General features: G+C 45.6%; 1 protein-coding gene across 1 annotated transcript; it reads left to right on the forward strand.

The window, feature by feature from the left end:
* TTC9 (tetratricopeptide repeat domain 9) lies at nt 1–27,807 on the forward strand. The gene is made up of 3 exons (XM_056347119.1): nt 1–524; nt 21,303–21,485; nt 26,659–27,807. Exons 1-3 carry the CDS (start codon nt 155–157, stop codon nt 26,736–26,738), a joined length of 633 nt encoding a protein of 210 aa, XP_056203094.1. The 5' UTR covers nt 1–154; the 3' UTR covers nt 26,739–27,807.

The raw sequence follows: 27,807 nt of genomic DNA on the forward strand, positions 1-27,807 counted from the left end.
GGCTGCGGGCGGGGGAGGAGGAGCGGCGGCCGCCGGAGGATGGGAGCGAGCGGCGGAGCCGGGGAGCGGCGCGGGGGCAAGGCCGGCAGCGCGGCGGCGGGCGCCGCGGCATCGCCCGCGTAGGGCGGCGCGGGAGCCGGGCGGCGCCGCGGCCATGGAGCGGGCGAGCCCGGCGGCGGGGAAGCTGAACGCCGGCGGCCGCGGGGCGGGCGATGGGCACGGCCCCGCGGGGGGAGCCCAGCCGCGGGCGGCGGCAGCGGCGGGCAGCGCGGAGCCGGGCGAGCTCATCGGGCGGGCGCTGGATTTCAAGAGCGAAGGGGCGCAGTGCTACAAGGACAAGAAATTCCGGGAGGCCATCGGCAAGTACCACCGCGCCTTGCTGGAGCTCAAGGCGCTGCTGCTGCTGCTGAGCCAGGAGCCGGCCGGGCAGCGCCCTCCCGCCGCCGCCGCCGCCGCCGGGCTCAGCGAGGAGCAGCGGCAGGCGGTGGAGGCCATCGAGGTCGACTGCTACAACAGCCTGGCAGGTCAGCGGGGCCGCGGGGCGTGGGGCGGCGGGTCCCCCCTCGACCGCACACACCTCCCTTCCCCTCCGCAGAACAGCGCTGCATCGCTTCTCCGCTCGTTTCGTCGCCCTCCCTTCCGCCGCCTTCCATTTTTATTTTCGGTCTCACGCTCGGCACAGCAGCGCGGCCGGGCACGGCTGGGCGCCCGGCTGCCTCGGGGAGCGCTGGGGAGGGGGCGCCCGGCCAGGCCGCCCCTTGCGCGGGCTTCGGCTGCGGCCCCCGCCCTGCCCGGCCGCCCCGGCCGCTCCCCCGGGAGGCAGGTGATGGGCGTGGGGCGCGCGGGGCGCACTTGGGGGAATGTGGCTCGTCAGCCGGCCGGGATTGCGTGCTGCGCTTCCCCTCAGCCCCAGATGTGTCCTTCAGCCCCTCCGCCACAGCTGCCGTTCTGGTGCCTGTAATTACCAGTAGCACAGAGGGAGAGACTCCTGCTGCCACATCTCGTGTAAGCAAGGGGAAGGGTTTGGGCGCTGCTGCAGTAGCTCCAAATAGTACTGGATACAAAAAAAATGTTGGCCTCTTAGCAAGGAAAGTTGAAAGCGAATGCAGCGCTGGCTTCCCACTAACTGCCGGTCACCACGGCGGTCAGCAGGGGAGCACGCCCTTTGCTCCCTGCCAGCTGGTAGCAAGTGCTGCAGGAGGACGGAGGGGAGGGCTGGGGGGGGGTTAACTACTTTGTTAGTCTGATTCTGAAGTCCTTACGGAGCCAGAACTCCCGTTGACTTCAAGGAACTTCACCCAAGCGAGAACTGCAGGATCAGAGGTTATTTTTGGTTCCTAGCAGCGCATGGATTTTTTTTCTTTCCAAGCCTGAAAGCGCACCTCTAAACCAAAAACTTGTGCCTGGGTACATACAGGGAAGAGCACGTTCATAACCTGGACAAGGTGCACAAACTAACAACGTTAATAAAGTTCTGCTGTTTTCCAGAAGGATGAAGGGTCACTCGTTGGCCTTTCTGTCCTTGAGGGGGAAAATGGCAAAAATCAGGACATTAGTGTGTCAGCTGTCACCATCACTTGGCTTTGGGCTTTCCAGACAGAGTTGGTTAGATTTGTTTCCTGTTGCCTAGCGCTAAAAAAGAGGCAGAATAAAGCGAATGGTTTGAAACACCAAGCCAGCATTTCCTCTTGTCTTAATATATGCCAGTCTGTTATACCTGACATGCCTTTTGGGATGTAATGGGGGGCACAACTTAGCCCCCTTTTCATCTTGTTTTCAAATACTCTTCCCTCAAAAGCCTGTTGAAATTGCATAGAGGGAGAGGCAGGTGAGATTCCTGAGCAGTACCACAATTGCACAGCTGTAATTTTGTCTCTCCAAATTTCTGTTCACAGGTTTATTAAAACCTATTGTATTTGGCAAGGATCATTTGGATTGGCAGGGTTATATACAAAGAGCCCATAATACTCTGAACAGTATAGCTTGGTGAGTTCCTGGGCTTGAAAAAGTACTGATGAGCAATATCTCTGCTAGGCACCGATGAGATGTGGTAGGTAGAAGGTAAATGAAGTGGGAGGGTTGGATGGGATTTGCTTCTGTGGCACTTTCTGCTGAGTACACAAGTTCCACTTGCTAGAAATGTGTCTGCTCCTGCTGACGGAGTTGGCCTGTGTAATGGTCATCGTCCAGCTCATTTATTTACCATTTGGGGTTTGTGGGGGGAATTTTTTTCACGGTTGTTTATATTTGATCTTGTCAGCAGGATCAATCAGTGTGAGAAACATGCTCCATCTTTAACCTAGATTTGAACAGATTTTTTCCTAAATTTAACCAGCGTGAACACAGGAGGAGATGAGTATAATTAACCCTGGAGTTGCAAGCAGTGCTTTTCCTGAGATAACCTCACAGCAGGTCAAGCTGTCATTTTACACAGACAGTTGTCACGTGTTTTCAGTAGATGGCACGCACAGAGCAGAGAACAGCATTTTTCTCGGAAATGTGTGGCTTCATGTGTGTCTGCAGAGCTGTCTGCAAGCAATTTTAAAGAAATGCCCTGCACGTTGGAGAGGGGAGTGTGCAGTTAAACTGAAATTGCAGCATTGCTACTCCTAGCCCAGTCTCAGAGCTCCCATTCTAGCAGGAGGATCTGTGAATTCGTGTCTGAAGAGAAGGGAAGAGGGGGGATGAGTTTCCCCAGCAATGCCATAATAATTGGTATACCTTTCTAATAGCAACTTGAAGAGGTGGAGCAGTGGGGCTCTATTTTCTAAGTGTGGTGCAGCGGAAGCCACCAGTTTCTTTACACAGTGGGTGCTAGCGGAGGCACCAGCACATGCTGTTAGAGCTGAGGTCAGTGTTACTTGACATGGGGAGGACAGGAGATGCATGGAGTTCTGCTTCTACACACTGAATGAGTGCCTAGAGCTATTTTTAAAATAAATAAATCTGCATAGTGCAGAAAGCATAACAGGAGTACATGTTAATTCTAGAGAAAGCAGTTTTTCACTTAGCTCTGATATATACCCGGTAGCATTAGCAGCTGTCATCTGAGTGTCCTTATTAGCAAGTTCTTTTAGCACCTCCGCTTACTCTCTAAGCTTGGCATTTATGAAGCCCACCTTGCTTTTGCACTGTCATTTTGCATGTGGCCACCACACAACCACCTGTCAGAGATGTTTTGCATCACAAATATAGATGCACACACACACAATTTCTTGTTTATTTGCAGCACACCAGTCAGGGGAGAGCATCCACTATAGGTAAATAACGCACTAAGCCAAGTAAGTAGGTGAGAAATATACACCCAAAGGGGATTTTGGGCAATCTCATGGGCGAAGGCTGGGGTTGTTTGGTTGTTTTTTTGAATCTGACTGATTACATGAGTAAGAACATGTGGGCAAACACTAAACTGTTCAGTGCCTTTATTGCTTTGCAGAATGTAAATTTAGGCACAGCCATGCACACAGATTCTTGTTTAGCTCCGCTTCTTTTGTAGAGTATGTTCAGCAGGCAATTCTCATACTGTGAGGTGGGGTGGCCAGCTCTTGTATTTAATCAGAGTCCCAAAATATTCGGTGTGTTTTCTAAGGTAGAACTGTGTAGCACCCCCACAACCTGAACTATTTAGCCCATTTCAAAGGATCCCAGATCTGCTGGGTTTTAAATTCTTGTGATTTTTTTTTTTAAATATTTGAAATCGGCCTAGGATTTTCACCACTTGCCATTGGCAGTGCTGTGCACATTTCTTTCGCTAAGCTGCTAGCTAAGCTTCAGTTTAAGCTCCAAGAGTTTTGCCTTAAAGGGACTCCTCCTCACATCTGCAGAATCCAGTGCCACCATGTTCTTACACAGGCCTGCTGATACCTCTCTGCATTTTACCACAAGTCTCTGGTAAATGTCACCAGACGCAAGGGCAGCAGCATGGTCAAGGCTCCCAGAAATTGCTAGGGTAGGCAAAGAAAAAGCCTACCAGCAGCATAGAGCCTTGCAGAATGAATGCAGGGTTGTAAGGCAAACAGTCCGTTCTTTATGACTCACTGACGGTCTCTGACCTTGAGGAAGCCACTTGACCTCTTTTTGCCTCTCTCAGCTCTATTGAAAAAGAAAGAACAGGGACCACAATCTCATCCTGATGGTGCATCCAACTGAGTTTCCCCCAAGTCAGTGGTCTGCGTTCTTTTAAAAAAAGGTGAATGTATGAAGAATGCCTGTGGAAAAGCAACCTGGCCAAATATCCCTCAGATCTTAGCCTCCTTTCCCGTTCCTACAGCATCCTTGATCTGGAAGAAGCTTATATGCTTTATGTACTGCATGCAGGTAGGGATCATTTACCTACTGCAAATGCAATCATTACCCTCATTAAACACAATTATTATTTTATTCCAGCATTACTGCCTAAAAGTTTACAGGATCAAAAGGACTATGTCTGCTCTGCAGAGAGAAACAAGTCCTAGTCGTTCCAAAGTAGCGAAATACCAAGGGTAAGCATAGTTTTAAGCTCTTCTGGTGAGGGAGTGTTGCAGTGTGATAAGCAAACCTTTGTTGGTTTTCCGAAACACGCGGAAATGCTAGAGCTAATCCTGGCAGGAGAAACAGAACCAGAGGGAGAAGTGGGTATACGAGGAGTGGCACTGGGGGATCTGGGTTTCCAGTTCCTCTTCCGTGAGCTAACCAGTTGTGTTACCTTCACCAAATCTTTCCATTCATTGAACCTCCGTTTATCCATCTGCGTTTATGATGTCTTGGCAGTACTGTAAGGCTTTGTTAATTACATGAATGTAAATTAAATGTAATGTGTTTATATCCCCTTTCAGGTATGTTTAGTTTACTGTAGGAGTCTTGGCAGAAGGGCACACATACCTGCACAAAGCATTAAAAAATGTAGCCATCCAGGATACATCTCAGCTTGGATGATGAGGTTTGGCCTCCTATGCCGGCAGAAATGTGCACTGGTACCATTCATGACTATGCGAAGGTCATAGCGACAGTCCCACAAAACATGGCACTTCCAGCAGCGTAGGAACCTCCTGGCAGCCTCGGGCTCTAGGCTGGGGCACAGGTACTACCCCCAACCATCACCAATTGCGCAGACTTTGGCGAGTAGTCACACTGAGAAATCCAAGTAAAAATATTTATAATGCTTAATCCAAATAAAAATATAACTAAACATGAGAAAAGCTGGTAAAACTTGTCTCTACTGACCACCCACTAGGACTCCTCACAAGGAGTCTCTGCTAAAATCCCACCCCAGTATATAGCCATTAACAAGCACAGACTCTACCAGGACACATGGTGCTGTGGGTGTTAAAACAGTTTTGGATTGTTGCTTGATGTGAAGTTTTTTTTATGCGCTGCATCAACAAAAAACACCCTCTGTGAGGATGCCGTGTGGTGGGAAAGACAGCAGCACAAACAGAGCAGGATGTGGTCTGCACTTTCGTGGTTTGAGGGTGGAGTTACCCAGCACTCTTGGTTTAGATACATCTACCCAGCCAGGGTGCATGGGAATATCTTGTTTTACAAGCCTGATGCACTTACTGCTCCAGGTAGGTGCAGCTGCAGCAGAGAATAAACACAGATGACTATGTGTGGGGTTTTAGTGATAGACCCAAACCCTGACATGTATTTAAGAAAGAAATGGGGTTTGAAGCCGTTGTCATGAATTAATCTTTAGAAATACTCAGTATTTACCTATTTCCTTTTAGGAGATTTACCTGTTTCCTTTTGGAGAAAAAAATTCTCCCTCTTCGTGGAGTTTCTTGTGCATTGAAAAGATGGGATGGAAATATATCCAGATGCTGGGGGGTGGGAGGGAGGAAGGGAAAGGATGGCAAGGTGCCACCAAACTTGGTTTAAGTGATGCACGTCTGACAGCATCTCTCTTGCTGAGGCAGGAGATGCATTTTGCTCTATATATGTCACTGTCCTTCCCAAGCCTTTTCAAAACTTGAGGCTTTGGGGGGGGGTGGGGTGGTGTTCTTTGCAGCCACTTCTACCACCTGTTTAATTCCCATTGCATGAGGAGAAGCCTGTCCCAGCTGACCTTGTCATCATTTGCCTGAAAAAGAGTACTGAGAAAGCATAGATCCCCTGGCCAAACTGCGCAGAGGAGCTGCAGTCTTGGTGAATTCAGATACATCCAAGTCTAGCTACTGCTTACCATGGGAGATGAAGCAAAAGACATCAAAAATCACAAAGCTTCTTCAAGAACAGAGCAGTGGTTGATTTGTTTACCTAAAGAGTACTGATTGTTCTCTACCTTGACAACACTGGTATATTTTCTGAGAGTTCTGTAGTAGCACATCCTGTCAGCTTTACTCCATCCTCTTCTGAAATGCTTTCCTAGAGTTTCCTCCAGCAAAAGTCACAATGAGTCACACCCTCTTAGACCTCCACAGGAGGACTCCTCAATTCATGGAAATGAGTCAGGCACAGCACATTTTCTTTCTCTGATAACCCATGGCAGAAGCAACAGCTGGGAGCAATGATCTTTATCCGTCATAGCTTGATGTGCCAGAGCTCTCATCTGTTACTGTCCATAGGCAACAGCTAATGTCATGATCTTTACTTCAAAATCCACTCCATTCTCCCCACTCTCCAGTATTCTTGACATGCCGTTGCCCTGAGGCTTATAGGCTGGATCGCACCATCTGCTTCTCCTTGGCTTTGTCCCGTGCACCCGGTTCTCCCATCACGTTTCTCAGCTCAGGAGTCAGGGCTGCTTATGCAGTCTGTGTCTTTACCCTTCGAATTCCTCACTCTCCCAGATGCAACACAGCTACGTTAGACTTTCTGACCTCCCAGACAAAGTCTGTCCCTTCCCAGGCTTCCGCCATCTCTCCATTCTGCCAGTGAGGCCCTCTCATCCCCTTTGTTCTCATACTCTGCTGCACAGCGCCTTGTGCCTGATTCCTTTGAGGTGATTTTTCCTGCAGTATATTAGTGCAGGTTGGACCTTCTTGCCCTTCCTGGCTCTCTTCAAGGTCCATCTCTGCTGTGACACCTTTTGGAAGCCAGTCAGTTGGTGCTTGTTACCTATTTATGTATAAAAAGGAGGAGCACCTTTCTGCAATGGTGTGTACATGTGCAAGCACATGACTATATTCTGTATCTTCACATCCTTTGTCATTCACAGTGATAAAATTACCAACTCTTCAGATCAGGGGCACGAATTGTAATACATGCCTGTCCTGCGCAGCCATGATCACAACTTTGCTCATCACAGCAGCACATACTCATCTTGAAAGCCTTGGGCTGTGTAAGTCACCACCCCTGAATGGTTCTGCAACAGCCTCCCAGCCAACAGGAGTCATGGGAAAAAAGGCAATCTTGTGCTGTTTGCACCTCTAGCAGTTGTGGATCTGTTTGCCAAAGAATCCAGAATTGTCTGACAAGCTCCTGACTATCACAACATCTCAGTCCTATTCACTCAGATACACCGTGAACAAGGCATGAACTGCAACTCTGTACGTGTTCCTAGGTGCAGAGAATAACCACCCTTACATTGCTGCCTAAGCCCTTCAGGATACAGGACACTGTTGGTTGCAAGGCATTGTCATGAATTAATCTTTAGAAATACTCAGTATTTTTCTTTCTCCAGCACATCCATGTTTGACAGGTCAAGTCTGCCCTACTAAAGCGAGTACTTTCCTAGCCACTGCTCAGTATTCCCTTTCTTTCTTCAGTAGGCGCACTGCCCATTGCATTTACTTGCTGCCAGTTTAGGGGGCTGTCATGTAGATTGTTCTGCATCGATGGCAACAGCAACTCCTTTCGTATCAGAGTGGCAGGCAGCAAAACTCTGCTAATCTGGCCGTTGATCTAGTTGCCTGGGAGCTGCTGGAAAGGAGCAGCTGGGTCAGCTACCAGAGCCGCCAAACCAGTGTTCCTCAAATTTTGATTCCAAAGATCCTGTGATGCCCCGATTGCAACTGTCAGTTTTCACACCTTGGGTGTTACTTTAACATGGACGCATCAGAGACATGTAAACAGCTCATTACCTACCTGAGGAAACTCAAGTGAGGTATCTATCTTGCTATAAGTCATCTTATTCTGTAAAGCAAGGGGGTTTAGGGCCCTCTCGGTAGAAATTCGCTACCCATCTGATGCATCTGTAAGGCTTAGCCTAACATGCAAAAACTGATTTCAAATCAGCCCAGCTGGACGCTGCTTATCTGAGGTCTTTCCCAACTTGAAAGACTTCAGTCTTGACTCCAGCCAGCAGAGCTGTTTACTACTACCTGAAGCAGGTGGAGAGGAGAATACAAAACAAGCAGTGGGGTATCCTTGCCCTGCACGTTCCCCAGTGTAGCATGTGAGGGAGGAAATTTACTCCTGGAAGCAAATAAAAAGCAGAGGGACTTAAAAATTTATGTCAGACCTTTAGTGCTTCCTTTGGCTATTCCTGGGCTGATGTGACTAACAAATGTCTGCCTCCAGTGCGCTGTGCTGTTCCTACAGTCGCCATCTAATGCACAAATTCACCCTGATATGAAAAGCATCTTTATGATACAAAGAAGGATCTTTCAAGCAGGAAAGAGGCTGTGAGAATTCACATTGCTCTGCCCTGTGCCCGCTTCCAGAGAGGGAGAGGGCAGAAAGATTGTGTTTCATCCACACTTTCAGGGAATAAGTCTGTGGAATGGCCACAGCCTCTCCCAAACAGGAGCTGTCCAGGGAGGTCATCACCCCATCCAGAAGCAGAATGATGAGGGAAGGAGTCTGTTATGACGCTCTGGAAAATCATTGTAAGTCAGCCCTAGCCATTTTTCTGTAAAGGCGCCTTTTTTCTTGTGTAGCGTTTCAAAATGAATCAGATCAGAATATCTGCCCCATGCTGTAGCAACGATTCGCTCATCAAACAGCATGGTGCAAAGTTAAGCCTCAACTCCTTTAGTCACCATATTTTTTTAATACTAGCATAATTCAAATCCTAGATTACTATGCTCTTAAATGCTTTGCAGTGATTAATTGCTTAAGACATGTTAGTGCATTCATGTTGCAAGGAAACCAGAGCAGCATAAGATCCTCACCTATACTGGAAGTACAAAGAAAATGTAGTAATTTTCCTTTTTACATTCTCTGACTACTGTGATGGAGTTCAAACTGAGGCAGCTCAGGAGCTTTGCTCATGGGGTGGGGTTGGGTAAATTAAATTAATAGTTTAATACAAAATAATTTTTAAAACCCAGGGCTGATTAACTTGGACTACAGTGCCAGAAGGTATCATGGAGTTAAAGAACCTAATAAGGTTAGAAAAGAAGGCTTAGACACATAACTAATCAGAACATTCACTGCTGTATTAGGATAAAAACTGTAAAGCAAGTATTCCATTTTCATGCTTGAGAACCACTGCTAACTGGTTTGGATTTACGAATAAATTTCTCTGAGATTTCCATTTCCCTGTCCACAGCCATGTCACATAAATGACTCAGTCATCCTGTGATCATCTAGCATATTCACATCCTTTTCCTCTTTATAGTTTCCAGCTCATGAGCTCACAAATTCTAGCAAAACTTCTTTGTAGTCCCAAAGAGCACGGTTTTACATTTTGTATTGCCAACTTCCACCCCAAATAAATTTACTGCTGTGTTTTTTTTATGTCACATTGTCATCCTTGTGCCTTTTGACAGTACCTTAGAACTTCACAGTCAGTAGGGCGCTCCTACTTTTACAAAGGGGCATTAACAAAACACTAAACAAGCTCAACTCTGAAATTAATTCCTGAGGTATTCTACTGGTGATTTCTACTTACAGACCGATACTCTTGTCAACAGAACCCATTTCGGCTTCTTTAGCCACGACATAATTATTCCACTACATCTTCACCTTCCCTAGCTTAACCAAAAAGACACAGTCAAGACAGAGAATTGTATTATTGGCCTGATTCAGTACAATGATTCCGGTGTTCCTGGTGCCTGAAAACAAGTTTTCTACTTGGGGTGGAAGTTACCCTCCACGTGCTCCTGATCAGACACACAGACTCCTACCTCCTTCTTCCACTGCCAGCAATGCATTGCACACGCATGGTTTGTGAAGGGGGTGGGAATGATCTGAGACCTTTATCTGAGACACTTTACCACAGCTTATATTAAAGAGAAGACATCTTATTAGAGGACTGGCTTATGCTCCTGCACAGTTCATACCCTGACTTTTTCAAGCAAATAATACACTGAATTGTCCCTCTGGTCCTTTGTTTTCAGCCCGATTTCCAAAGGAAATGAGTCATAAGCATGTATGTTTTCCATCAGTCCCCTCTCAATAACTGTCAGACCTGTTGGCCAGCTAGATTTGATGGAGAAACAGATGTCTCAGTGGTGCTAAGTTTATACAGTATAAAGGGAGGGCAGGCAAGAGGCAAAGACACGAAAGGCCCAGCTGCACGAAAGGGTGACATTGAAGTTCACTTTACATCGCCTACCAAAGCTCAGCCAGCTGCCACAGCCAGGGTTAGTTGGCTGTGTCGCTGACAAACCGCTCTCCTCTGTAAGTTTGTTTAGAGCATTCTTTAAAGGAAAACAAGGTTGAGAGCTTTGTTTTATACCTGTCTGTCTTCGGTTAGAAAACAGTTGACTTGGGCATCCTCTGCCTATTTGATTCTGTCAGCTGTTCTCTCCATCGCTCCCACAGAGACAGTAAAGGTTTTTCTGTATTTCAAACCGTTATTAAAATGGAAAGGCTTTGGGCTACACTGGACCTAGATAAAACATGTGAATGGGTTATCATTTTAATGAAGGAAATGTTCTTCCCTATTTGACCTCTCCATCTTGCCAAATGAGTCTTTTCAGCCAGGGAGAGTTCAAGGAAAAACCAAAAGCATTTCAGTCCCTATCAATTATAGATGGTATGAATACGCAAGGAGGTGGCCCCAGAGACAGCCTGCTTAGCAGACTCTGCAGCTGTCAGCTCTTTCAGGTGTCCTGGAGGTGAACTGTGAGCCACCACAGGGCACAGCACACAGATGTTGTGGAGCCACGTCATTGTGCCTTGTTTGTGGTGCAGGATAAAGTGCTAGCTTTCAGCCTAAATTGAACATGCTGCAGTAAGCCAGGCTTGAGGCAATGCACAACTGTCAGTGACTTCATTTGAGAGCCTTCAAGCTGTTCCAGCTGCATTTCACAGTACTGCTGTCAGTTATCTGAACCACTATGAGCAAAGGATACTTTACCCTTCAGTAAAGAAGGCAGCTTGAAATCCATCGCTTCCTCCAAAATGTCTCCGTACTTTAACAAATCTCCTCCTTGTCTCAGATGGGTTTAAGAAAAAAAACAACATTCCCTTAAGACCTTAATTTCACTGTGTAATATATTCTGGTAAGAATAATAAAATATTTGATAGCACTTGTTAGAGTTGGACTGCTGCTGAATTCTAGGCGCTTACCAGATAGTTGTCACCATCTGATGTTCCTGATCTCTGATAAAATTCTATGTACTTTTGCCTTGTGAAAATGGCTCAAGAGATGAGATTCCCCCAGTGGGTGGCAATAGCAACAGGGAGCCAGACGAAAGGGTACGATGCAGAGAAGGTGCCATAGTGAGAGAGTAAAGCAACACAAGGTGAACAAAAGCAAACCATGAGGAAGAGGCGATGGACCAAACAACAGCTGGAAGAGTAGATCTGAAGGCCAAACTTATCCCAAGTCATATCGACTAGGTGGATGAGTACTGATTTTAAAAGATAATGACAGATCAAAGATTACTAGATAAAGAGGAGGAGGAAACCTCTAGGGGATTTAACCTGGCAGATTAACAGTAACAGCCTTGGCAAAAACAAACAGGGATGTCCACCTCTTCTAATGTGGCTGCAGGAAGAGCTAGTATTTATAGCTATTATAAAATCAAAATGATCTAGTAGTTAAAAGTTGACTAAAGCTTTTGCTCTACCAGTGCTTTGCTCAGACTTTGCTCCTACTTCTCCTGGCTGGGAAAATCAAAGGCATAGAGATTAGAAGATGCAATATGAAGATCATTTTCACCTTAAGCGCTTTATTTTGGTGGGATAAAGATTTGCTGTTACTCAACTGAGAGCAGATTTTGGCTTGAACAAAAAAACCCAAAAAACAAGAACAAAATTCTTGTTTGCTTGACATCTAGGTTTTAGCTACTTCTTTAATATTATCATAGCTAGGAATTTTCAGTAGAGCCTTTGGTTTTGATTTGAAGGACCAGTAACTATTGGAACTGGTAGGTCACAATACTTTTTCAAAACAGAAGCTATGAGGATCATATGAAAAATTTGCTAAAATTCCTTGTTTCTCAAAGCTTTGATCCTTTGAAGGAAAACTGCAGTGTTGTATCACTGGATTTGTGACAAAAAAAGAAGCATAAATCACTACAAACTTGCCTTAGAGTAGCTTAAGAATCATTTCAAGATAACACTTCTAAAGAACTTTGTTTTTGAAAATTAGAAAGTCTGAAATAGGGGAACATAAACACACAGAAAAGGCAGAAATCATTCATGCCTGCTGTTACTTACATATTCACATCTGGCTAGGATGTTGCTCTGACAGGGCCTTCCGACAGGGATTAGCACTAAATGGCAGCCATCAAGGAGAACTGAAGACCGTTCATGCTCTGCGTGTTACAGAGCAATTAATAACAGGACTGCAGATCTGAACAGCAATTCCAGAGTCTTCTGCCCATACCCATGCATGGTACAAGGGTACAGATAAGACATATCCTAGGTAATATTTGCTTAGGCTGCTCTTAAACACTTGCAGAGCTAGGATCCTTCCCAAGTAGTCTCTTTCAGTGCGTCACTCTCCACTGCTAGAAAGTTCTTCTAGCTGAGATGTAAGCTCTCTTCTTAGTTCCCAAGTACACGAACAACAAGTTGTATCCTGGTTATACCCTTCTTTGCATTACAGGTGGGTTTTTTTCTTTTTACATGTATGAATGCTGTTAACTTACCTTCCCTCACTGTCATCTTGAAGGCTTATATTCTGACTTCTCTGAACCACTTGTTACTGTCAGGGTCCTCCCATGGATTACATCCGCAATTTATTTCAAGATTGGCTTCCAAAATGAGACACTGTACTCTCACGTGTCTGCCAATGGCTTTTCGTACATGCCAGTGTGCTTTTTTTTTTTTTTCATTAACAGTATAGCCTTGTTGACTTGAGCCGGTGATCCTCATCACTCTTCAGATCCTTTCCAGCAGAATTCTCCACCCAGCTGTTCCCCTGCTGGACTTACACAGTGGGGTTTTTTCCTGCCTAACTGTAGGACCTTTAACTTGCCCCTGTCAAATCGCATCCTGTTTTTATTAGGACACCACCAGTTTGTGGGGATCATTTGCAATTCTGCCCATGTCTTCCAACTGAGGCCAGCTCCTCACATCTTGGTGTTTTCTGTGGATTGATGAGGCAGTCTGCAGTCTGTCATTTAGGCTTTTATTGACAATACCAAATACCATGGGGCATAGGACAGATCAGTGCAGAACTCTACTTAATATTGTCTTTCACTTTGTTAACAGAGTTAAGTCTATTCATTTAGACTGTGCTCCTTCAATCTGCTAAAGAAAATGTCACTTAAGTTTGTCATTTGACTAGAGTAAAAGCCAACATACGTAACATCTACTGCTTCTCCTTTAACTTCAAGATTGATTACTCTATTGCAGACTGAAGTGACACTGATTTGTTCTGACAGCTCACATTAGCTGTTACTCATCTCCTTGTTATCAGCCCTGTGCCCTCCAAGGGATGGCGATAGGCAGAGTCCTAGGGTGGGCTGCCAGCCACAAAAAGCCTGACAGGCAGGTTCAGCAGATCCTTTAAGAACTGCTAGATACATCTTAAAATGTATGATGGTGGAAGCATCAGCATACTGCAGTCACTACTACTGTCCCTCTCCTAGAAAAGCTAATTGGAACTGTGAAGTCAGGGTCTTTCTTCTGGAAGAGGTACGAAGGGCTCAGGAGCAGCAGAGAACTGAGGGAGACCATGCTATGTGTTGGAAGGAAAGCACGGCCAAGGTGGCAGGGTCAGGAGGAATGGTTGGTATCTGTCTACAAATGGAGAGGCAGGCTGAGAAGAAGGGGAAGGCAACTTGGAAGACGTGGCTTCTCTTTGTGCTCTCCAAACATTTGTGGATCCACACCTCATTTAGCATTAATCCCTCCCTACGGAGAGAGACAACCTGTCATACGGTTTGGATTTTAATTTTCCACACGTTTCTCCTCAAGCAGAAACATACGGGCATGTTTAGGCCTTTTTGGTACCTGGAGAGGAATAAATGAGAGCCACTGGCTGGAAAGTTGTATTGTCATTCTGATATTCCCTTTTCATCCCATTAAGGTTGTCCAGAAACTTGGAGTCAGCTGTTCAGATTATTGCCAGACATTATCAAGCTGTCTATAATTAGCTTTTTATTGGTGAGAAGCCAGAAAATCCTTTTTGTTTGCAAGCTTGGACTATAGAGAAAGAGAAGAAATATTTCATGGAAGAGATTGTTTGGAAACTGCAGATCCTAATTAGTGTCTCAGCCTAGCAGTGAAACTGCATGAAGCTTTTTTCAGGGAAAAAAAAGATGCTTTAAACATCCTCTTTTGAGGAATGCTGGATTGCATTCTTGAAAGGCACAGCACACATGGAGCTTTACCACCTCAGCTCTGTTCCTTGGTGTAGGCTTCTTACATTCCTGCATGTCATATTGGCTCCTTCTAGTGCCAATCTGGATTGAAATTTTAAGACAGGTTAAAACATAGTTTCAAAATTGAGCTGTGCCATCCACACGTAGCCTGTGCAGCCTGCACACTCAGGACCAATAACCAATACTTAAGAGAAATTTGGATAAGCGTTCCAGTAGTCCAGATATTTTTACGCTGTACATGAAAATTACACTAGTTTCAGTCCAAGCTGACACTTAATCCAAGATATCCCTTTACATTTTCAGCACAATCATATGGGACACATTTTAATTGTTTTATTTTAGAAGTTAATTATAATTTAAATTACTAACAGTGGACACCGTAAGCTCCATGCGCTTTCTGTAAACACCATTTACACTGCAGCATGGAGAGATTAAAGATACATCCATTAGTAGCATGGTTAGGAGATTGCTGTCTATTCCAAGACAAACATTATTCCTTTTTCTCCCCTCCTGGTTTTCTTTTTTCTGTTTCTTTTTTTTCCTTTTTTTTTTTTTTGTTTGTTTCCTTTTGTTATATTCCAATAATTTTTCTTCCCAAACACTTTAATCAAACCAGAACTTACTACTATCATGTTTTATCTTTTCTGAGGAAGAGCATCTCTATGAAGGATGCTAAGCCTTCTGACATAACGGAAGTATGAGACTCTCCTAGCCTGTCCTACTATTTTGAGTCTTAAAGAGATATGAGAACAAAGCCTGTTCAATGATATATAAAGGTCTTAATCAAATGTCTGAATAAAGCCCTGAAGCAGTAATATCAAAGCATCAATCATATGTTTTCCAAAGTAGAACCAGAGCAAGAATACACACCATCTTCCTGCAATTTAAATAGATTGTAAGTGAGCTGTGGGCTGCTATACTTAGGGCAAGATCATATCAGAAAGTGAAGTACCTTGCAGAGTTTAGTTATGGTTATTTCTGGGAATGTCACTGTCAGTTTGTGAAATGCACATTGAATTTGTAGTGGTTAGAGTACCTAGCACTTGCTTAGGAGTAATAATCCACACAGGCTGTTAAACTCCAGTGGTGGAGTCAAGAACAAGTACAGTAAAGAGGGAATATCTACTTCAGGTTTAAGCAGTAATGGGTTTAGCTACTTCTCTCTGCTTTGCAACCAAATCAATCAATACAAGCTGGTTTTTACAGTCTAAAGGGTGGGAAACAAAGGTGGTTTGGATTCAGACCCTTTTGCATGGGTACATGAGTGGTTCAGCCACATGACTTGCTATTAGCTCTTGCACAGGACACATGCTCCAGCCTCCAGGGGGTATTTGCAAGGAGTAGCTTTCAGCGCTGCAGCCCAGTATCCCTTGGTGAGTATATCCAGCAGAGAAAAAGATGATTCAGAGCAGGAATACGATTGTGGTTAAGTGATCTGCTAGAGAGGCTGCTGCCATACACACCTAGGGAGATTAGGTTCTGCTTGGATTTCACGATTATATAAATGCTCCTCTTGGTCCCCAAGCTGGCAGCACTGCGTCTCTATGTCCCGAGCACCTTGTCCCAGACTCTAAACTCCTCTTCTACCCCCAAACTTTGTCTTCTCAACAGACCTCATCTCCCCACCCCAGTGGGTCTGTGCCTCTGTCCCCACGTGGCCCTCAGCTCCAGCCTCCTCCTTGCAAGAAGCATCAGTCTCCCTGCCTTTCTGTCATAACTGAGACAACCCCTCTCAGCTTGGTTTCCACTTTCTGCTCTTCTTTCTTCCTGTGACCAGTGACCCAATAAGAGAATTTTTTTGCTCTCTTAAGTTCCCAAATCCCCACTTTTTCCTAGATCAGATCGTGCCGGGGGTGGACTGAATACTCAGAGGATTTGGGTACCGAATTCTAAAGCACCTCTATGGAGTACTACGTGCAGTACTATACTGGTTTTATTTTCAGAAGGTTATCAGTTGGCCAGCTATACATTACCCTGGGGATAACAGAAGGCACCTGCTTGACACAAATGATAACTGCCAGATTACAGTTTGCAAAGTGAAATGATGAGAGGGCATGAGACAAATCCAAGGAGACAGTCACCAGAGATCTTTAACAAGGGAAATATATGTTTTCCTAGCCTGTTTTTCCAAAATACCCAAACAGTCTTGGCTGACATTTTCCAAAAGCAGACATCAAAGGTAGACATTTCACATGGATATTTTAGTCCAAAAACTTAAAAACTAACAAAGTTATGAGCAGCTGACTCCTCCAGTGGAAGGCACAAGGCAGTCTTAAAAGTAGGCAGCACTACCGGCTTACCTGGGTGACGGAGAACTGCGAACAAGACAGGAGTTGTGAAATAGGAACTTGCAACCCAAGATACTGCTGTAGGGCAAGAACATTTTCAACAACAGCAAATGAATTCCTGTTATGACTAACAGAGTGTGCTGAGCCCAAGGAACATGCCATGGGGAAGGGATATGCTAACATTGCTTGCGCAGTAATTTGGCTCACTCTCTTAAGTGTTCTATAACATGGAGAGGTCTTGAGCCTTGCCTACAGCGGGAATTTAGCCACCGGTATAAACTGTGTCTGGAGGATTGTTCTGGCTCACAGATTTACCCTTTGGTGAAAATTGCCAGGTGGGCAAGGCTTTAGATATTGTTGTTCCAAATCTCCATGTTAAAACCTGTACATCCTACTTCCAGACCTAGTTCTTAGCTCAGCCAAAATTAGCAGCCAGAAGTTTGGGCCAAATGGAGCTATATGCATAACCTGCAGAGGTATTCATACAGAAGAGGCTTCTCTAGTAAGATGCTAACAGACAGCTTCAGTTGAACTTCATTTTGAGGGCTCAAAGAACAGCTATAAAAGTGAGAAAAGCTGAAAACCAGGGTTTTTTTTAGTAAGAGACTCCAGGCACTTCTTTATGCAGGCTGTTAAAGGGAAGATGAAGGAGTGACTTGACCAGAATCTCAGAGTACCAATGCAACAAGGAAACACAAGCTTTTCAGGGTAGCAAAGGTGTGGCTACTAATTGCGCCAGTGGCTGGTAATTGCAGCTAAACAAAAAAATCAGTATAGAACCATAGCGATGTTTCTTAAACAATGAAAGTAATTAACCTTTGGGAGAAAAGGGCTGTCATGGATCCTTTCTCACACCTATCAAGCCTAGATATCTTTTTGAAAGACACTCTGGAATTCAAAATTAAGTCAGGGTGCACTAAAGTAGAATCCAAAACCCTCAGCTGTCAGGATTTTAGTTACAACTTCCCCCCATTGCTAACCACCGCTACTGGTTACGATTAAAGGTGTAGATGTGTTTTATCTCTACAGGGGCTTTAATCTTTGTTTTGCCTACCCTTGTGCTGAACAGTGTCACACAAATTAGTTCTATTGGTACAGTTATCTACTGGTACCAAATCTGTACTGCACCTCTCCGATTGTTGCAGCTGATGGAACTGGCTGGCATAGATCGAGTCCACAAATTAAAACTTAAAAATTGTCACCCAATAGTTTAAAATGGCTTATTTTACAGCAGGCAGGGACTCTTCATGACCATGTGACATATATGGTTTCAAAAATTAGGAGTTACTTACTGCTTAAGCTGACACAGTAAATCAGCTGCCAAATTGAGAATGATAAGCAAGTATGATGGATAACCATCACAAGCTGCGGGAAAGCAGGACACCCTGCATTCTAGGCTGGAGACATGTAGCCACCAGATGCTGTATTACAATGACAAGACCTGCAGGGAATGGTTGACTATAGGTTTGCATCTGCATGTAAAGGGTACCCTTCTAATGGCCAGCAAGCTACTAGAGATGGTGCTGTGTGGGATCAAGCCCATTCACTTTCAAGAAAGCAGCAGCAGGAGCTTCATAAACCTCTCGATGCAGTCTGAGTGACGTCTGTTCCTCAGAAGGATTCACTGCGGGTGCATTATGAACTAAGAAGGGGGGTGATGAGGTGTTTGATGTGGTAAACACTCCCAGCCAGAGATGCACATGTCTGTTTAGGAAAACGTTTTCAAAACAATTCTCCCCTGACTGCATTAGGTAGGAAGTACAGGGATTCCATGTCTCTCCCATTTCTGAAAGCTCAATTACTAACGGCCTCAATATTTGCACAGAATCACAGTCCATTAAGATAATTTCAGTCCACCAAGAACTGAAAGCACGCACCTGTAAATATTTATAAGGGAGATACTCCCTCCAGGTTCATTTCCAGCAGCCGCTTCCAACGCTGGCTCTCCAAATGGCCAGCTCTTTTAGCAGAACCGTTTCCTGCACATCCATCTGCTCGCTTTGTTCAGATAAACACGTGTCTCTCCTGCTAGCCATGTGGTACTGACTTCTCTCTGCTTTATGCACGGTTAGTGGGGATGCCCTGCAGAATCTTTACTGTGAGTATGAGTCACAGAAAGAACCCAGCTGGATATCTGGAAGCCCATTTGGATTTATGAATTAGCTGGCTGTGGGAGACTTTTTCTTTTCTTTTAAACCAACCCATGAAGCAAGTCCAATATGGAATTACTGAGTTAATATACATGAATAGACTGCCTGTCATTTTTCACAGTAATTTCTGTGACTCGAACTGGAAATACCAAGTAGTAAATGAACAGAGAGACTGAAATCCAAATCCACGCCCCATCCCCCCGGCTGCACTGAAAGGCAGTTTCTCAGGACGCAAAAGGCTGGATCAGATTGGCAGAGTGCAGAAAGCTACTGCCACTGCTGTACATGCCACTGGTCAGCAGATAAACAAAGCAATCCCATTCCCAGGGCTGTGAAGCCAGCAGTAAATTTACACAACCATCTTTTTAATAGCTTTGAAAAATAAAGGAAAACAAGGCACAATAATTTCAAGCTCCATTAGAAACAGAGTGAGAAAAATCAATGTTTGACAAATAGGAAGGGACAAATTCTGGGTAAGGAAATTCTACTAAGCTTTTAGAAACATATGTGTTTTTTAACTGGCAATCAAATAGCAAGCGACAAGATGCTTTTGAAATACCTATGCACTTTAATAGCAGGAGCAGTTAAAATATATTGAAAGTCCATCATTAAGGCAAATGGAACGAAGCTCTCAGCAATTACTGCATCGCTCAACCAAATGTAGCAGCAGTGGGGCTAGTTCTGCAGTCCTTGCTCAACACATCTGTACCATCAGTTCCCTACTGGTAAAAAAAGCCTGTTTATGATTGTTCCCAGCTAGCTATTTAAGCTTTAAACACATACTTGGGTTAGGAATGTGTTCTATCCATGTTAACTGATGGTTAATATGATGGACATGATGATGACTTGGACCAATTTAGATCAGAAGGAATATGTGGAGGTCACCTAGCCAAACTGCTGCTCATGAAATATAAAGTGAGATACAGAAGGGGTGCACAGCTTACTTCAGGGGTGCAGGGGAATGGGATCCAAAACTGTATCATATGCCTGATGCAGCATTGTATCCTCTCAGGTGCAGGCTGCAGTTACCATGCAAAAAAATGAAGTCTGGCTATTCATTGGTGACACCTGAACCGTGACAACTTGGATTTCCAGGAGCAGTGAGTCTCCTTGCCAGAGACACACTGAGTAACACCACCTGCCATGGGAAATTTCTCTCCATGCCCTGGCACTTACCACTGCCAGCCTCTGAACTGATCCTAGCAGCAGCATCCTGCCTTACTTCCCCCTTCCCCAAATGGTGTCATTCCCAAAGTTGCCTTGGGTTGCAGCATCAGGTGGGCTTGCTGACAGCACAACTTTATGCATTTCCCCAAAGACTGTGGCTGCACCGTGTCCTATTTATGTCAGTGTTCCCAAAACTATTTTTAATGCCCTGTACACCTAGTCAAGTTTAGCCCACCAGAGTGAGCGCTACAGGAAGCTACAAACAGCTGTAGAGCATGCCCCCAGGATCTCCCCCTTTCCTCTTTATTTCTTTCCTAGTTGCGGGAAACTCACTATGGGAATTTTCTTCAGAAACTTGACATTCATGCAACAATTGCTCTTCAGCGTACAGCCCTCAGCATGCTGTTGCTTCACTGTGCTTACCTTTTCCTTTAGGAGGTCCGCAGAACTGACCTCTTGCAATGAGCTTGTGTTGCAACACCTCGCAGGAAGCACGCAGCCTGGCACATGTGCTCCCTCTCCTACAACTCCAGGTGTCTCTGGTTTGCTAGCAGTGCATTCTCTAGCAGAGCGGAGCCCCTTCTTGTTTCATATAGCAGAACTCCATACAGGACCTCTTGAATAAAAGACAATGACATATTATTTGCAAATGTAACAGCCTTAGATTAAGCCAAATACAAAATCTGATCCACTGTAGTCCCTCTTTTCCTTGTCAGGTAGGTGTGACTGCCTTTTTGTACTTTCCTGAGCTCCAGCCCTCAGACGGAGAAGTGATTTTACTACAGATGAAGCCAGTAGCTGCCACAAGACCATTCAGCATTCCCACTCTGTGAAGGGATGTTTATGTTCTCACACTCTCCCCCTCCCTGGAGCAAACACAATCCCTTCATTTTGCAATGCCAAAAATAGAAGCATTGGTATTTCAATTGCGAACAATCGGGTCTGGCAAACAATCCCTATGACCAGACCCTTTCTGAAACACAGGTCTGAGGAATTTCCCTCACCTAAGCTGCTCTTTTCCCCCATGCAGATTTCAGGAGCAGGGAGATAACACAGCACTAACGTTCTCCTGTGTCTGTCTGTCTCCCCATCCTGCCCATCCCCTGCAGCCTGCCTGCTCCAGGCGGAGTTGGTGAATTACGAGCGAGTCAAGGAGTACTGCCTCAAAGTGCTTCAGAAAGAAGGTGAGAACTTCAAGGCACTCTACCGATCAGGAGTGGCATTTTACCACCTGGGTGACTTCAACAAGGCCCTCTACTACCTGAAAGAGGCAAGATCCCGCCAGCCGACAGGTATGGGGAGGGGGAGCGGGGATGTGGCTTTGCATTGAGCACTTTTCATGAGTTTCAGTGTGTCCCTGGACTTGATTGTGTTGATTTCCACAGGGATGAGCATGACCCACTGTATCCTTAGCTGTACCCCTCTTCTACTGCCGAGGCTGCAGCACAACCTGAAGATGACAATATTGCTGGAATGCCATCTGTGTGGAGGGGATCCTGCCTCTCTTTCCCTCCCTAGTTTATTTTTGAAGAAGAAAGCGGGATGGGGAAGAGTGTTATCCCAACCATTACATTTCCTGACTGAGAAAAAGCTTTTTCCCCTTAGCAAAGCCAGGGGACTATTTGTAGACCTCAGTAGCCATGCCTTCCACCATCTCAGTAAAGGGTTAGTATTGTAGTTAGATCAGAGACAGACATTCACTCACAAAGCTTTCATCAGGGTGCTTCAACTTTCACTGTGAAATCAGCCACTTGCCAGTTCAAGTACCTGTCCGTCCATATGTCAAAACCCAAGATTTCATTTTGGGACAGCAAAGAAATTATGTATCCAAACAACTTATCCTTGCCAGAGCAACCAGCTTTACGCTAACCTCCTCAGCCTCAGAACAGGGGGTGGAAGGCCACAATGCAGAGATGGTGCTTTTATTTTTCAAATAGTAATGGGGACATAAAACCACGCTATGGCTTAAAACATTTCTGCTAAAAGAGAATTTTTGTAATACTCAAAGAAAAAATAAAGGAGCACAAGAAACCAAAACAGAAGCCATGTGCAAAGAAAACCTCACAGAGCAGCTCTTCCACCTGGATGTGAGAACTGGTCATGAAGCAGGAGCGAGCCTGGGTCCTGGCAGAGCACAGGAGCTGATGTTCATTGAACTAGAGGACGCAAGGGAGGCTGTCAGAGCTGGCTGTGCTTGATGTCCTACAGGCACTGGCTCTGCAAGGCTCCTGAGGTGGCTGTGCCCTGGAGGAGCACCAGGGAGGGTGTGCTTGGGGATGTGCTGGGATCTCCTTCCTCTTCCACCTCCCCTAAGAGTGCCTGGTCCCATCTGTCACACTTGGTCATGGGCTCCAGGCAGTCTGACAGCACAGCTGTGCACCCCACACTCCCTGAGCAAATGTGCTTAAAAGCTCAGTTTAGCCTATTTGAGTTTGCACTGTGCCCTTCTGCTTTCAGCCCTTGCCAGAACCAGGGAAGGGAGAAGCCTATGCAAGAGAAAAATAGTCAGTGGAAAATAAGAAGTTATCCCAACCTTGAGGGTCTGACTAGGCTCAAATTGAAACAGTCCTTCTAGCTGAACCACTTTGCTTCCATTTTTTTTAAATATGTATTTCTATGCTCCCCTCCTGCCCCGATACTATTTATTTGGTATCCCTCACTGCTTCTTGAAATAAATACTAATTTATTCAACAGCAACAGCTTCAAATACCACAGCTTGCTGCAAAAACATACCAGAAAGTGTCTCCAAAGGCCCTTAATGTATACAAAAAAACAGTTCTGGCCTTCAGCTCTGCATCAGAGACTCTTCCCTGTTATTGTTAGACCATTCAGGGCCATTATTCCACTGTTTTATTTATGATTATGGAAAACCTGAAGGGTATTCAGGGGGAAAGAAGTGAATACATACAGTAAGAAAGGATGTGACTGTTAAAACACAGTAGCAGGAATCAGGTAACACTATCAAGAATTATAATAATTATTGATATATATCAAAATATATTATTATTATATATCTTATTTATATAATATATATTATATATATTAACGAATATAACAAAATATATCAAGACAGGAATAAGTCAGTCTCTCCACTTTCAGTGTTTCCATCTGCAAAATCTGATTGTTTTTCTTTATCTGAGTTTTCACAAGGCTCACTGGTAAAAGCACTTGGACATTATTACAGTCATGTTCTGTGTGTTCTTTTTTTTCTAATAAGGATGTTTTTGGCACAAATCACTGGCAGTTATTCTCTTTGGTGGGGGAGATTTTAAATGGTAAAGAGGAATTAGCTAGCAAAGGGTTTTACTTTTCTAAAGGGCTGTCAGCACAGCAAATCCCTTATGGCTATTTACTGTCTGTTAAGGGTGAAAGTTCAGTTTGGCCTGATTTCTTACGCTACCGCCAAACAAAAATCACAAAAGCAGATGGAAATAACACAAGATAATTGTATAACTCTCCTCACCAAGGGAGAGGGAAGCCACAGTTAAGTTGTGCAAAGCATACATGCAGCCCACCCTGAACTCTGTGTCAGAGGCTGGTGCAGCACGGGCAGCCAGATGGACACCTGACCTTCCAGCCTTGCTCAGCTTTTTCCCACTGGTGGGGCCACATCATCAGGGTAGGTGCTGACTGGGATTGAGGCTGAACCAGCATCTGGCCTGGTAATACCAAACACCCACAGCTGTCTCTGCTGGCCCCGCACTGAAAGCTCACGGTCAGACATCATGCGGGCTGCACGTACAAGCTGGATTTCCCATGCTGCATGGAGCTGGCTCGTGGCTGAGCTCCGCAGCTGCCTTCCTGCATCCCTGTCACTCAGAAGTCCTGGGAACAAAACCCAGGCCACAGTGTCTGCAAAGCAGATGGGCACCTGAGCTGTGAAGCTACAGGGAGGAGCAGAAATTACCTTTAAAATGGCAGAGGGCCACTCTGCACCAAGGACACAGGCACGGTCCTAACAGCCAGGGGACATGTTCCTATTGCAGCTCTGCCGGCATCTCTGTACAGGTCTGACCCCATCTGAGTTGTCCTTGCCTGTTATTTCCACATCAGCAGAAGGGGATCACTTCTTCCTCACTGAAAGATGAAAATCTTCTCTTCATTAACATTTACACGTAGCTTTGAAATACTGCTGCAGGCAGAACTAGTGTGGTGCAATAGTATTTGATGGAAAAGACTTGACAAAGACAGGGGCTCCACTTCTGTAAATGGAGTGCTGCTCTTATTATTCCTCCTTGGTAAGATAGGAAGGAAGGAAGCACAACATCCCCAAACATGCCCAGATTTATAACTGGCTCTCAATGGGAGCATCTCCCACCTTGCTTTGCCCCCAGCTTCCTGGGCGTGTGGCAATCTCCCAGGCAGGTGAGGCTGTGCTGCCAGCAGCTAGCTGCCTTACCCGCAAGCTAGGGGCAGCTGCCAGCCTTTCATAGCCCAGTTATGCACCAAACCCACCGCCACCCCCCTCAGCCAGACGCCGAGTCCCTGCAAGCCTGGGCAGGTGGGATTCCCTAATGTGCCCTCCCAGCTACCACTTGCCACCCACGCCAGGCAGACATCCAAAGTGCAAACCGCAGCAGCGGGGACGGGTACCCAGACCACAGCCTGTCAAAGCCTGGAAAGGCACAGAGCAGAGAGATTGCAGGGTTGTGCAGGCAGCACAGCAGGGCTCTGCCCTGGCTACATGCCCTACCCTTACACCACTAGGAGCTGTTAGCCACCTCCCTGCCATGTGCACTGATTTTATTTCAGGGCTAAAATTGAGGGCTATGCCCTCAACTGAATGTCTACTCCCTGAGGCTGCACAACTGAAACCAATTCTGTTTTTAAGAAAGCTGCTTTTAAAATGTGCTGGGCTGGTATGAAATGCTGGTGCACGTTGTCTGACAACAGCAGAAGTCCTTGGCTCATTAAGAATGCCCCAGGTGGGGCAAATAACTTAATCATTGAATCCCACCCTCCAGACTGACTAGGATGATGCAGTTGTACCTGCAGAAGACAGCAGGGAGACCCACCCCGCCAGAGACAGCTTGAGAAGTCACAACAGCATTGCCTCAGCCCATTGCTACCCCATGGCGTGTTTGTGGGGAGTTCTGTGTGAAGGGAAAGAGAACAGTCTGTCTCCCACTGTTTCAGCTGTGGCTGAGAGCACAATAGAGATGTCCCCTTCTCATGTTTAAAGGAAACTGCATCCACAACTGCTTTGGTGGGTGCAATACCTACACTTGCTAGTGCTGGACAAGTTACTAGTAATTTGTTCATCTCTTTGAAAGCCAGGTGCTTCTCATTTCCCTAGCTGGACTGGAGCACATTGCTGTTTGGGTGAGGAGAAGACAGGATTGCCCTCTGACTGTGGACTGCAGTGTGCTTCAGATTAGTTTCTGAGGATCTAATGGCTTAAATAGACTAAGATGGCCCTGGCTGGCTGAGTAAGGCTGTGAGAAAACAACCATTTTTCAATCAATGCATAAGTGAAAGTGGCTATTTTTTTTCTTGCTTGCTTCTGATACCACATGGCTTTTGCTACTATGTGGGTGGCATGTGTGTGGGAAGTCACCCTCATGATAGTAAACCAATGTGATTTGAGAAAGGATTGACCATGAGTGCAGAATTGTGGGGTCTGTCTGGAGACACGCTTGTTTAGATCAACCTGTGCTTCAGGGTGAGCAGTTTCACTCATTGCTGAGGCCAGGTGGTAAAGCAAAACTCACGTGTGAGTCTCTGTTAAACCATGACACTGTGTCGATGCACTGAAGTACTGGAAGGAAAAAGAGCACTCAGCTTACCACTTGCTCAGTGCTGGGACCTCACAGCTTTCTGCAGGGATGAATTGGTGGTTCCCTGCCCCTAGGAACTTCATTAGACAGGATAGACCAAGGCAGTATGCAGCATATGACCAAAATGCAGATAGAGTGTCATGGTGGAAGGACTTCCAAATATGAAATTTAAGGAAAGCAAGGGTACAAAGAGAACATGAAGGATGCATTTCCCAATTCAACTCATCATAAGAAAATAAGAGGAGAGTGAAATAGGCTGTAAAAGGAATAGGAGGGCAAAAAGGCAGAGGATAACCGTACATAAAATGCCTTTAGGGGCTTGTATGCAGGCACGGAGGGAAGGGAAACCAGTGAAGGTGCTGTTCCAAAAGAACAGGCAGGGATGACCTGGATAGTTTCAACTGTGCAAATTCAATTGTGATGACCCAGAGTAATCAAAGAGAAGATAAAAACTAGCTGAGGCAAGATCATGCGCAACAGGGATGGCGAGCACAAATTGGGTCAGGTTCTCCAAAACCAAAGCTGCAGGGTTTGGTTCAGAGCACCTTTCAAATCATGCTGTTCCTGCAGGCAGTGTGGGAGCCGTGTTGCTCCCCAGGTGATGCACCAGGGATGAAGGTGCAATGTGTCTGTCTTCCACAGGGAGTTGTAACCAATGTGTGCGTACATGTGTGCTCTTTCCCTGCAGATACCAATGTCATACGATATATCCAGCTGACAGAGATGAAGCTCAGCAGGTGTTCCCAGAGAGAGAAAGAAGCCTTGTGAAAATGAAGCCGCTTCAGCTGAAGTGCCCAAGGGGGAACATTTCCTTCCTAGAAACTCATTTGGTGGATTTTCCTGTTTGCTCTGCCTCATCCTCATCTCCTCATCCATCCACTCCCCCTTGCTCTTCATTGAATCCCAGTTTTGAAAAAAAAAAAGAGACTTAGACACTGGATATAGCTGCTTGCCAACAGTGGTAATACCCCTTCCCCGTGGCAGGAGAGCACAATGGCTACAGCCAGCCTTGTTCCAAGACAGTGTCACACACCTGGAGTAGGCAATGCTGGGGGACCTTTCTGGTCCTGAGCTGACTGCCTATTACCTGTTAGGGAAGCAACCCCAGAACAACGACTTCCTGACCAGGCAAGCTGGAGACAGTTTCTGCTCTGAGTGGTCAATGGAGCTTGGAAGAGCTAAGAAACTAAGAGAGCTGCTGGTCATTTCACAGGGGATGGCAAATGCCCTTTTACCATCAGTTCCCTCTGCCTGCTTCTCCAGTGTGTGTTATCAGTCTCCAGTGAGAGCTCACATGCTCCCAGGCTAATGCCAGTGAAAACTGTTTCTAAACATCCTCTTAATGAAAGCACAGAGCACCCTACAAACCCCCTGCAGAGCTGTCCCAGCGCTGGAGAAGAAGGCTGTGGGCTACCACAGAACACTGAACGGACTGTGAAAGCGTGGTGTACAGTATGAGGGAAAAACTGTGAAATAATTCATTAAAGGCAAATAAAAATTATTAATAGGCAACAAGTCTAGGCATTGCTTTTCAAAGGGACCTCTTGGGTTCCCCGTGTCCAGACAGACAACATTGTCTAGTGGGGGGCAGCATGGGGTTGGGAACAAGAGACATCTCCATTCTTATCTTGCCTCTGCTAATGCCTTGCTGTGTGATCTTGGGCAAGTCACTTAGCCTCTCTGTGCCTCAGTTTCCCTATCTGTACACTAGGGATAATACTTCCCTACCTCGCAGGGGTGTTGTGAGGATGTATTAGTTAATGTTTGTAAGTAACAGTACAGTGATGTACAGTGCTAAGTATTATTAGTACACTGGATTGAGGTCTTGATTCTCCCA

This window comes from Falco biarmicus, chromosome 7 (assembly GCF_023638135.1).
Source record: "Falco biarmicus isolate bFalBia1 chromosome 7, bFalBia1.pri, whole genome shotgun sequence".
NCBI classification, from domain to species: domain Eukaryota; kingdom Metazoa; phylum Chordata; class Aves; order Falconiformes; family Falconidae; genus Falco; species Falco biarmicus.